Consider the following 13183-nt stretch of genomic DNA (forward strand, 5'->3'; position numbering starts at 1 on the left):
AATATATGCATATACTTTAAATAAGGCTCTAGCTCAAGACTATTGTATAACAAGTACCATTGAGTAGTATCAAGAAATGTAAGAGACAAGTTGCCGTCATTTTGCCTACAACCTGTAGGTCGGACAGTCTTTGTAAAAACTATCAATGCTTCACTAGATTCACCAAAATCTTCATTTCTTTCTCTTCAATTATGCATAGTTTTGATCCTATCAATATACAAAGACCAGTTGTTAATACATTCATTAAGAATGTCAGCCTCTGCAATTGAATCTTCTGGTCAAGCTCGGTAGGAAACGTATCTTTTCAATTTTCCAAGGTACCTATGAGGAAAAAAAATTTGGAGTATGTGATTTTATACCACATGGAAAGATGCAATTGATGGATGCATCAAAGGATCTAATTACCTTTCAATTGGGTACATCCACCGATATTGTATCGAGCCTCCTAGAATTGCTTCTCGAGGCAAGTGAATAGCAAGGTGGACCATAACATCAAAGAATGTTAGAGGAAAGAACCTCTCAAGCTTGCATAGTATAAGAACTATACGTTCTTCTAGTTTCTCCAATTCATTCCGCTTTAAGGTCCTTGAGCATAAGTCTTAGAAGAAGCTGCCCAACTCAAACAATACAATACTAATGTCTTTATATGCAAACCCTCACAACCCAATTGGAAGAATTCATTGTAGTAACACATGATAGACATGGCTTTTCAAACCAGATAATTTACCATTTTTTGCATTCATTGACCTTGATATATTGGCTGCATAGCCATTCGGATACTTGACTGATTTCAAAAAGTTATAGAAACAATCCCTTTCATTTGGGCTTAATGAAAAGAAAGCCTGAGGCTTGTCATATGATCCATCAGTGTCCTTGTTTTTCCCCCCAATGCCCCACAAAGTACCGTAAGTACTCTCACTAATGTTCTTCTCCACATGCATGATATCAATGTTGTGCTTAAGCTTCTTATTTTTCTAGTATGGAAGCTTGTACAAAATACTTACCTTTGACCAATTTGGCTCTCCAGTGAGTTGTCTCTTCTTGTTACTTGGATGCTTTCCTAAAATTATATTTGGCATTCTATTTAGCTACTCTTATATCTTCTTCACTGGTAACTCTAAAGATCTCTTCCATTTTATATTTGGCATTCTATTTAGCTACTCTTATATCTTCTCCACTGGTAACTCTAAAGATCTCTTCCATTTCTCTGATAAACCATTATGCAACCGACTATGTCTCCAATGATGTTCAATAGGAAAATAAGTTAATATATCTAATTTTACTTTTCGAAGCTTCTGAATCTGTTTCATCATTGCATGTGTAACAAGAATGATAACCTTTTGTCCTCCACCCAGACACGTTACTAGATCTAGGATAGTAATGTATTATCCATAACAAAGTTGCACGCATTTGAAAATGTTCTTTACTATAAGCATCATAAATTTCTACACCTTTTTCCCATAACTCCTTCAACTCGTTAACTAATGGTTTCAAGTAAATATCAATCTCATTTTCCGGTTGATAGGGACCAGGAATAAGCAAGGACAACCTAAAATATGGCTCCTTTATAACCAATCAAGGCAATAGGTTATAGGGGATAAGTATGACAGGCTATACACTATAATTGTTGTTCATATTCCCAAAAGGGTTAAATCCATTTGTAGCCAACTCCAACCTTACATTTCGAGGTTCGAGGTCAAAATCAGGATGTTGCAAATCAAATTCCTTCCATTCCTCATTATCAGTCGGATGCCTCATTATCCCATCATCCACACGTTTGTCTATATACCATCTCATGTCCTTACCTCTTTGGCCTGACATATACAATCTCCTCAGTCTCGGTGTCAATGGGAAGTAACACAATACCTTATGAGGAATCTTCTTACCTAGGGCACGTGTATCCTTGTACCTAGGCGCCTCACACACCAGACATTTATCAAGGTTTTCATTTTCCTTCCAAAATAATGCACAATCATTTTTGCATGCATCTATATGCTTGTATGACATGTCCAAGTCACGTAATATCTTCTTTACTTCATAAGTTGACTTTAGAACCAAGTTATCTTTCAATAAAATCTTTGTCAGCAATCCTAGTATCATATCAAGTCCCTTATTACTCAAGTTGGTCATTACTTTTACATTCAATATCTCAATAACAAAATTCAAGATACTATAATCAGTGTAACCTGGATACAACTCATGCTTTGCATCTTCCTCAAATTTGTCAAAATTACACACTTCCTCATCTTCGGTTGCATTTCTTGGTTCCCCTCTAATTCGATCACCTACCAGGGCATCAATACCATCCATATGATCACCATTCGACATTTCATTATCATGAATGTTCTCATTTAATACATGAGATTTTCCATGATTATACTAATTAATGTAAGATTGCATAATCCTATAATGAAGCAAATGGATACGTACAGTATGAAGAGATTGTCGATAGCAATTCACATAGTAAATACATGAGCATGGAATATTACCACTCAAGTCCGCAACTGCTCTTGCAAAATTAATAAATGCATTGACCCCTTCAATATATGGATGACTTAATCTGCCATCAGGTATTTTAATCATTGTCATCTAACTTTTATTCATGTTTGACTACAATTGCAAGGTGAATGCTACTTTAGTAAAATAAGGACAACTCATACATAATGTATTCTAACATCTAAGTCTATAAGCTAATTAGATAAAGTTCTATCTCATTCATGAATGTACAAGTCTATATTAATACTTAAAAAAATATACATTACACACTCAAACACTCCCAATATGAATTTAAATCACCTTATAACACTATGCCCGCATGTTCCAATACAACAACCCACCACAAAACCAATCATAAACATCACAAGTATAGAGTGTTTAAAAGTATTGAAATCAATCAAAGTTCTATTCATCACATCTAATCAACAAGGTCCATTCACATTTGCAATAAAGTAAAAACACCCAATATGAATTTAAACCACCTTATAACACCATGCAAGCCACCCGCTTGCTCCAACACATTAACCCACCACAAAACCAATCATAAACATCACAAGTACAATACTTACAAGTATTGAAATCAAATAAAGTAATATTGATCACATCTAATTAACAAGTTCCATTCACATTTGCAAGAAATTAAAAACACCCAATATGAATTTAAACCACCTTATAACACCATTCAAGTTACCCGCTTGCTCCAACATAGCAACCCACCACAAAACCAATCACAAATATCACAAGTATAGAGTGTTTACAAGTATTGAAATCAATTAAAGTAATATTCATCACATCTAATTAACAAGTTCCATTCACATTTGCAAGAAACTAAAAACACTTCCAATATGAATTTAAACCACCTTATAACACCATGCAAACCACCCGCTTGCTCCAACTTAATAACCCACCACAAAACCAATCACAAACATCACAAATACAATACTTACAAGTATTGAAATCGAATAAAGTAATATTCATCACATCTAATTAACAAAGTCCATTCACATTTGCAAGAAATTAAATATACTTCGAATATGAATTTAAACCACTTTATAACACCATGCAAGCCACCCGCTTGCTCCAACACAACAACCCACCACAAAACCAATCACAAATATCACAAGTATAGAGTGTTTACAAGTATTGAAATCAATTAAAGTATTATTCATCATATCTAATCAACAAGGTCCATTCACATTTGCTAGAAACTAAAAACACTCCCAATATGAATTTAAACCACCTTATAATATCATGCAAGCCACCCACTTGCTCCAACAATATAATCCACCACAAAAATAATCACAAACATCACAAGTATAGAGTTTTATAGGTATTTAAAGAAATTTGACTTACTATGATCAAGCTAAGCGTACAAGTCTGATTTGTTTGCTAAGCATTGGTCTTTGACTTTCACATATCGAAGCCTCTTTCTATTGCCCCACAGCAACCCAAACAATTACTAACCTTGTCATCACATTCAACAAAAAACCATTAAATTTCTTCTAAAGTACATAAATAAATGAAAAACATAGTCCAATTATGGCTTAATTGACACTTGGTTATGAAGCTAAAATTATTAAATATATCATAAAGCTTCCGCCTTTTTGTTCTATCAAACACTCCTAATTAGTATTTACTTTTGATCAATCAACTCTTTATTTGTGAGTATTCAAGATTTTTCAAACACGTGATTAATCTTTTGAATGTGTATAGTCACTATCCAATCAAATGATTGATTACTCTATATTGAATAAAGGTTGTAAATTTAGATAACTGGTTTGATGTGATTTTTAAGACCCAAATATGGGTGTACTACACTTCTATTATACATTACTCCTATAATCATATAACTTTACATCTATTAATCATAAATTCTTGATTATATATATATATATTTTTATTTATTTATAGAAGTTTTGGCATTATTACACAAATGGTGTGTCTACTACACCTACCTAATGCACACTACTTAGAATTCTTAGCTTGAACTTAATAGATGTGATGTATGGGCAATACCAATTCCTTAATTCTTAAGACGTATATGTTTGTTTTTTAGCCGATAAAGTTGAAAGATTCACTCTTAAAACCTAACAATAGGCAAGATACAATGTATCATATAGGCATATTAGAAAAAGTAAAATAAAATAAAAGATGAAATTGTCATGATTCATACTCTTTTTCTAAAACTTCTATATAAAGTCAATTTAGCTTTATGAAAAACTCCAAAGGGTTGGTGTACATGTTTTCAAGACTCGTGATCAATAAGGTTAGTTTAAGTCTCTTAATCAAAATACCTTGGGATCACTTAAAAGAAATTCATTCTTATAATTATGTTTTTGAGATAATCCTTATAATAATTTAGTGTGTATGAAATGTAGATTATATTTATGAGCAGTGAACACTTCTATTAAAAAAAAACATTATGAAATTCACATTAAAAAAAAGCTATAAAAACACTCCCAATAATATGAATTTAAACCACCTTATAACTCCATGCAAGCCACCTGCTTGCTCCAACACGACAACCCACCACAAAAACAATAATCAACATCACAATATATAATGCTCACAAATATTAAAAACAATTAAATAGTATCCATCACATATAAATCAACAATATTCATTAACAATTCAAAAAAAAAAAAAAAAATCCCAATTCACTCACAATATTCATTCACAATTCATTCACCTTAGTCATATGCCAGAACTCATCTCCTTGTGCACGAACAATACCACCCTGCATTATCATGCAAAACAATAAGAATTTTGTCAGTCCTTATTCTTCAATCATGTAACTCTAAGCTAAAATTTTTGAAAGTGCCAAACTATATTTCAGAAGAGCATAAAGAGGCCATCTTATAGAAAACCCCCATATATTATGCCAAATTGCCAATGCTAAGTTAAAGGAATACCAACAAAATTTCTAAATAAAATAGTAATGATAACAACAATAACATCAGCAGTGACTAATATCAACTCAACCAGCCAAAAATTGACGAGAACCAAACGCAAAACATTCTTGCCTTGACCAATTTTAGCATGTCTACAAAATCCCAACAAAGAAACATCACCAAATCAAAAAATCCAACCCATTACAAGAAACTAACAAAAAACACATTACAAAAAACTAAAACAAAAACCCATTACAAGTAACTAAATACTATAAATTCATAATTACACTCACAAATCTTAAAATTACTCAAAACCCATTCTACAAAATCCCAACAAAGAAACATCACCAAACCAAAAAATCCAACCCATTACAAGAAACTAACAAAAAACCCATTACAAGTAACTAAATACTATAAATTCATACTTACACTAACAAATCTTAAAATTACTCAAAACCCATATCATTTAAACAAATCCAAACCAAATTTTACCCAAAAAAAAAAAAAAAAAAAAAACCCTTACATTTTTCAAATCAGTGAAAAGAGAAGGTAAGGGAAGGGGGGAGATAAAGGGAAGGAAGAGGGGATGTAGTGGAGGAAAAGGGGGAGGGAAAGGGGAAAGAATGGAGGGGTGGTAATGGAGGAGAGAGGGAGGGGTGAAGGAGAGAGGGAGGGATGAAGGGGAGAGGAAGGGTTAGCGGCGGTGAGCTCGTTGGTGAGCTGGCGATGACGGACTGGCGGCGGCGAGCTCGTCGATGGGCTGGGTAAGGGAGCCTCTTAGTGGGTCGGCAGGCTGGGTGAGGGAGAGAGTGAGGGAAAGAGATGGGTTTGTGGGATGAAAAAAAGAAATGAGAGACCTGGTTGGTATATGTACAAAGTTTTTAGTGATGAAATCAGATTTGTCACTATTGCATACTGTAGTGACGAAATCAGATTTGTCACCGATAACATTACAAAAAATACAACCTCAGTTTCAGCCACGACTGCTTTTCGTCGCTATTTCTCACATTTAGCGACGAAATCGGTTTCGTCACTAATAGTGTGACCAGCAACACCTTTAACAATGAAAAATTTTGTCACTAAAAACTTACACTTTTTGCGACAAACAAATTTGTCACTATAGATGAATTTAATTTCCCGCCTATGCTTTCGTTTGGTGCCCTTAATTCAGCACAATATATAGCGACGAAATCTAATTTTCGTTGCTAAATGTTACTATATTTTTTTTTTTAAATAGCGACGAAATATAAATTTTGTCACTATTTGGTACATTTTTGTGATGAAAAAATTTTCGTCACTAAAATTCATCACTGAAAATACATTTTGTTGTAGTGAAAAATGGGTGAAAAACAAGAGTCGACAAATAATAATAGTAAAAGACATTCCTGGATTTTTGGTAAATTGACTTTTATTAAATGAAATTTTAGCAAATTAAGCTCTCCAAAATGAAAATCATCACAAGCCCTTTCCAACGACATCTTATTTGGGCAACTCTGAGGTTGTTTGCTTATAATTCAATAAATTGAACTATAATGACCCGTTGTCACTTTTAATTAGCCAGCAATTTTTTTTTTCCTACTATATCTTGCTCATTTTAAATTTGATTTGGGCCTGTGAACAATCAAATTGAAAATGGATAAATCATCTACGACTTGGACCATAAATTTTCTCACTCAAACGGTCAGTCCTTTTTTTTTTTTTTTGGGTCAAAAAGCGAGGTTAGAATGTGGGTTAACCATGGTCAATCTTGGTCAACATTTCAAACAACGGTTGAAAAAAAAAAAAATTTAACATGGAAAGATAAAAATTCTCATTTAGGAAAAAAATTGACTTGGTTTGATTGTTGGTCAACTTGATCAAAGATTGATAAAAATGGCATTTTAGTCATTTTGACTTTGAACGTGAAAAATGAGATAATCCATCGTCCAATTGGGATAAATTCTGTTGTTTTAAAAAAAATTTCGGTCCCATGATTAAGAAGGTAATTTTTGCAATTTTGTTAAAAATGAGATTTTGGTACGCAAATTGAGCAGACAAAATACAGCATAAAAAACATGGTTCTTCAAAACCATGAGCTAGTTCAGTTGATTCAAGAAGTTGTAACTTATTTCTTGTACCTTATTTCTTGTACCTTCAAGAAGCTGCAACTCTTCTAGCTCCTCTTTGACATAGAAATCAGCATCTTGGTTTGTAACAATAGCTGTTGGTTCTTGGAACTCAATTTGATCTTCGAGTTCCACTGAATCAAGAGATTGTAACTCTTCTTCAGTCATGTTCTCAACATCCTCCAATTTTGAGAGTTCTTCTTTCATAGACTTGTGAGATTTGCATAAAGCCTTGAAATTCTCGAAAACTTTGTTGAACATTCTCTGCAATTCTTGTAAATCTAATTGTAAGTCATCTTTACACGTATCAAGACCAACAGTTCTAATACCACTTGTTAGGAACCTAGTGGTTCCTAATGGGATAGACAGGAATTGTAGTGGAATGTATGGTGTTTGTAGGGGAATTGACTTAATTAAGTAGCTGCAACTTCATTTTCTAAATACCTAATGTAAATTGGACAATATTTATGCATCAAGCACTAAATCTGTTTCTGATTTGTATTCTAGTTTATGCTTGAGCTTTTGGTAAGGAATTCTCTTCATGTTCTATTCTTTCTAGTCATGTATTTGAGTTGTTTAGCTATTCCATGAGTTCTTTCAATGATTACAGTCCAATCAAACGATGTTTCCTTTCTTGTTCATTGATTTTGTATGCAAGTGACAGCTTGTGTACTTGATAGTCCTTTAAGTTTTCTTGGTTGTGTATATTATTTCTAATGCTTGGACCAAAATTAATCCTCTTGGTAGTAAAAAAATCTTGAGTGTCTTTTTCTGTTCTAATTAAAATTTCAGCATCGAATCATGTTTATGACTCATTATAACAACTTTTGCAAAGATGAGTTGGTCATGGCTTTAGATTTCATTTACATCATCATGCTACCGCGGTCTAAAACATATTGGAACTTTATGTTTAGCATGTTTTAAGTCCAAATATGTTGGTTTATGACTTATGGAATCTTTAAATTGTGTGTACCTTAAGCTCAATGAATTGGTTTAAGTGCCTTTAAGCAACTATCTTGAAATTCGGTTGTAATTCGTTATCCTAGTTACTGTTTTGTGCTTGTTTAGTTGTTGCCATGGTTGTCCAACCCTTAAATTATCTTAAATAAATGTGTTAATACAAGTATGAAACTCAATACCGCTATGTGATTTGGTCATTGACAAAACATAATTATCAATATGATTTATTTGTTAAGCTTGCTTTGGTAGACAGTAGTAAATCCTTGATGTTGAATTCAATATGTTTCCTTTTTGCCATTTCGAATCTAAGAATCTTGCTTGCTAACTCAGGCATTGTAGGTTCCCATCTCAAGCATCCATTGTTCCATGATTTTTATCCATATCTTTGATTTATGCTTCATGCTACAAAAGCCTAGTTGACATTCACTTAATTGAGAGGAGTATTTAATGACTGTACCCTATGCTTTGTTTGTGTGATACTTGCCTCATAAAATATTTTGGTTTTCTTGTTATCATGGTTTCTTTTTGGTTTGGTGCATCATGTTATTTGATGTATGCACGTTGCATTTTGGGAACATCATTGAGGTGGGATTAGGGTTTTCTTGATTTTGAGAGTTTGGTGGTAAAATGCATCTATAAAATTATGCCAAGGTAGAGTTTGGTTTGTTCCAAGTCTTCGATTCATCGGAAGGCACATCATTATCAGTCTTTTGCAAATAACAAAGACTATTTGCTCCAAATTTAATTTGTCGCACAACACCACCGCATAATCTCAATTTTTTCTCTAATGAATATATGTATGAAGATTTATACCCGGCCCATGCATTGGATACATAAGACTCTGGAGGTTAGAAGACTGCAAATTAGGTGGCGTATATATACCCGGCCCGTGCATTCGGCCATTCTAAATATAAAAAACAACGATAAGTAACACTTATGTCCTTTTATTCCACAAGTAACACCCAAATTGCCACGAAGAAGAGGCAAATCTCAAGAGAAAAAAAAAAATTAAAAAAAAAAAAAAAAAAAAAACTCTCCATAGAGTCATCCGATAAATTGACCCTATTGAAGCAACCCAACCAAACCATCAAATTCAATTAGAGATAATTAATCTACATATGAAAATTGAAAAATCTTAGAAACTGTTTTCGAATAGTGTCTTATTATATCCAATATTTTCTTTTTTAATGTTATTGGCCTCCAATCGTGCATGCTACTAGATGGTTTAATTTGTGAATGCCACGCGAGAGACTTCTTCACCACCACCACCACCCACAGCTGCGTTAGAAGAACACCATGCATCGTCTGTGATGAACTGCATCCACGAATCATCTTTGTCTTCCTCATCCAAGCATGATGATGATGCCATGGTAACATCTGGAGACATGGTTTCATACTCGTTTATTACACCCTGTGAGCTCTCAAGTAATGATAAACTACATTGCCCTTGCTCTTCTACTTCAGAACAGATTCCATTTTTCTTGAACACGCGACAAAGCGCATACGTATCCTGCAGGTAACCAATTATTATAAGTGTATCTAAAGCAAAATGCTTTACGTTTTATACATTTTTGTTTTTCTATATGACAAGTGTTGTGAGAGAGAAGAGAGCGCGACAGAGAGGCAAATAAAGACTAAAGCTGGTTTATTAAATTGTAAGTCTTCTATATATATATATATATAACATCCTTATGGATATTATTTAAAGCCTGTATCCAAGGCCAAATAAAGTTTAAAGCAGTCAGTCAATAATTGGGGCTGAAACTGATACGTAAATTGTTACTCTAACAAGAATTATTGTATTAGTATAGAACTGAAGTAGCAGAAAATCTTCCATCTTTCGTATAGTCAGTGGCTTCCTCAGTGCTTGTGTATGTAAGACTAATTGTTTAACTATTACAATAGGGTGAAGCATTGCAATACTTTTGCTTGTGAAACCCATCATATATGTTGGAGAGAATAATTTACAATGTATTGAAATTTCTAATACTATATATTGATTGAAATCTTTTAAATCCAAATCCATAACCCTTGGAAAGGATACATTTCTTGCTACAATACATAATTAGAGGATGAATAATTTGATTGATATCGACTGGCTTGTTGTTTTAATGTTTGGAATAAAGTAAAAAGCAGCCGACACCTTCTTACACCGTGAAAGTGATAGGGATGACGCTTTTGGAGTGCATAACAATAGTCATAGAATCTACATTTTGTAGATCAGAGAATATTAAAAAGTTAATAAAATAGATTAATAATATGGTTTGAGCTGGGATTCGGGTCATACGGGGATGGTACTTTTGTCTTACTAGAGAAAGACAAAGTGAAGCAACACTTTGTCACTTAAGAGATCTAAGACCAATGCAAGCAACGAATATGTCAGGCATTTTTGTTTATATTATAAATATTAATAAAAAAATTACAAAGGAGAGAGAGAGACCCTAACTTTGCATGCACGTCATGCACTTCTCACGTTACCACACACGCCTTATCTATGTTCAGACTGCCGGTAGTAATTATTAGGTTTAATTGTCATTGCTGCTGTGGTTGTAATTAATTAAACAGTGATCTAGCATATATAATGGCAATTGGTGAAGCTTCAGCTTTCTTTCTGTCCTTTGGTATAAAAGAGGTGGGGGAGAAAAGCAAGGAAAAATGCTTTTCTCACCGGGATAAGCATCGGACATCATGCTTTTCAAGTCAAATAGTAACATTTATGTGGAAAATAAAAAAGTGTACTAGTAATAATAGAGTGGAAATCGTAAAGTAAAATGAAGTGAATAATTTTCTAGTAATATAATTACTATTACAATGTCTTTTGCCCAAAAACAGAAAAAGAGGGTAAGAGTTAGGATGAATTTGGTTGGGGATTAATGCTAAAAGGAGTATTGACACAAGAAAACTCACTTTGGAAAATGGTGCCATGAATGAAATGCTTTTGTTGAAAATCCTTATGAATTCAATATTCGTTACTAGTTCATCACTTATCCGGCCAATTATGACCCAAAAATACACAGAAATGTGAGATAAATTGAATTTCTCAATTCATCACAACATTGGTCTTTAGGAGGGGTATTTCCATGCCACTGATTAGTTTTTTTGCTGTTGGAGGAGGCGGCTTGGAAGGATGAAATTTTCTCCATCAAAAGCAAAGTATTTTGATCAAGAGTATTATTAGATGTGGATTTTTCAGTTCTTTTGTTCTCCATGTTGCAGTAGTTTAATTAGTAAATCAAGAAACTATTAGTTGATCAGCCGAAGTGTCATCGATCGCACTAGAAAAAGTGCATATTATATTATATATGTTGTTGTTGATGATGATGATAATGAATATAAACCTAATATGGGACAACAATATTTTTGTTTAAGAGCCATAGTGACTAATCACAGAGCAGCGCCATATGTGGAACAATGTTATTACTCTTTTAGATTGTCAGGGCATTTATCAATAATATTATCAAGGATCAATAATACGGTCTAAGACCACAAAGCAAAAGCATGCATCAAGAATGTAGGTACCTGAATTCCGGAGGGGTCCTCACATTCCTTGTCGTCAAGGCGATATTCATGCATAACCCAGTCAGTTCTAATCCCCTGAGGCGCTCGTCCTCTGTAGTAAACCAACGTCTTCTTCATTCCAATGGGTCGGCTCTGGCATGTAACCCTTCTGTCCTTTCCAGTTGATTTCCAATATCCTGCTCGAGTTGCTCTATTTGTTCTAAATCCATTTGGGTATTTTCGATCCCGGGGTCCAAAGAAGTACCATTCTGGGTCTCTACTTGGCAAAAATGATTTTTCTACAATAATTTATAGCAAAATTTCAAACAAACATAGAGTATTGACTCAATACAACAAACACAATTTTTATTTTTATTTTTATTTTGTTTCTGAATGAATATCGAATACTTAATTCAGTAAAATAAGAGGAAATCTATAAAGAAATAAAGAAAGAATGAAAGAAAGAACGGCATCCCAAGACATGGCAATCTTTGATGGCGGGTGTCAAATTAATGAATGGACTTTCCTGCTTGCTTTAAAAAAGACAAAATACTAAAAGAACCTTATGTATGTACGCTATCATCTGACTGGTACTCAATAGAATGGCATTCTGATGCTTAATGCAATCTAACACAGAAACCATACAGAAAAAGAATCAAAGAGATAAAAAATCAATATTGAAGTTGGAGTGTGAGGTGGAGGATCATACCTGCTAACTCCCATGGTTCGCATTTGTAGAGATCAACCTCAGGAATAATGTCAAGTTCGATTTCTTGGCCGTTGATTTTCCTCTTGAGATAATAATTCACAAGCTCTTCGTCGGTCGGATGGAACCTAAAACCAGGAGGTAGTCCGACCGGTGCCATTTCTTTCCTTTCTTCTATCCTTGTAAACTCTTTTCTCTTAGCACTACTACCATCATGATTTATATACAAAAGGATTCAAAGTCCTTTCTCTTTGGGTCATTTTCACTTTCTCTTTTACAGATTCTCAGACAAACTTCCTTCTTTCTTATACTACCTCTAATAATGCTTCAGGTCCAAGTTTCTCAACAAAATGCACTACTAATCCAGCTCTCCGCTCATTAATTAACTGACTTATTTTCATGAACAATATTTATAGGCTAATACTGAGACGGTCTAGCTCCTATTACTAGCGGTTTGTGTAATATATACGGTAGAAGGGTTAATTGTTGGACCTAATGGAGTATACCATTTGCCGAAAGACATGATT

General features: G+C 33.8%; 1 protein-coding gene across 1 annotated transcript; it reads right to left on the minus strand.

Annotated features, from left to right (window-relative positions):
* Positions 1 to 9375: 9375 nt before the first annotated feature.
* LOC126703246 (NAC domain-containing protein 54) lies at positions 9376 to 12904 on the minus strand. The gene is made up of 3 exons (XM_050402200.1): positions 12660 to 12904; positions 11972 to 12249; positions 9376 to 9962 (listed from the first exon to the last, which is right to left on the minus strand). The coding sequence occupies exons 1-3, from the start codon at positions 12814 to 12816 to the stop codon at positions 9678 to 9680; spliced, it is 720 nt and encodes a 239-aa protein (XP_050258157.1). The 5' UTR covers positions 12817 to 12904; the 3' UTR covers positions 9376 to 9677.
* Between the last annotated feature and the right edge of the window lie 279 nt (positions 12905 to 13183).

Source organism: Quercus robur, chromosome 10 (genome assembly GCF_932294415.1).
Source record: "Quercus robur chromosome 10, dhQueRobu3.1, whole genome shotgun sequence".
Lineage (NCBI taxonomy): Eukaryota > Viridiplantae > Streptophyta > Magnoliopsida > Fagales > Fagaceae > Quercus > Quercus robur.

Excerpts from the sequence above, each read along its gene's own strand:
- LOC126703246 (XM_050402200.1), bottom strand. The coding sequence starts at position 12,816 with ATGGCACCGGTCGGACTACCTCCTGGTTTTAGGTTCCATCCGACCGAC. Across the intron at positions 12,250-12,659 it reads CGAACCATGGGAGTTAGCAG|AAAAATCATTTTTGCCAAGT; the intron begins GTATGATCCTCC and ends AAATTATTGTAG. Across the intron at positions 9,963-11,971 it reads AGGACCCCTCCGGAATTCAG|GATACGTATGCGCTTTGTCG; the intron begins GTACCTACATTC and ends GGTTACCTGCAG.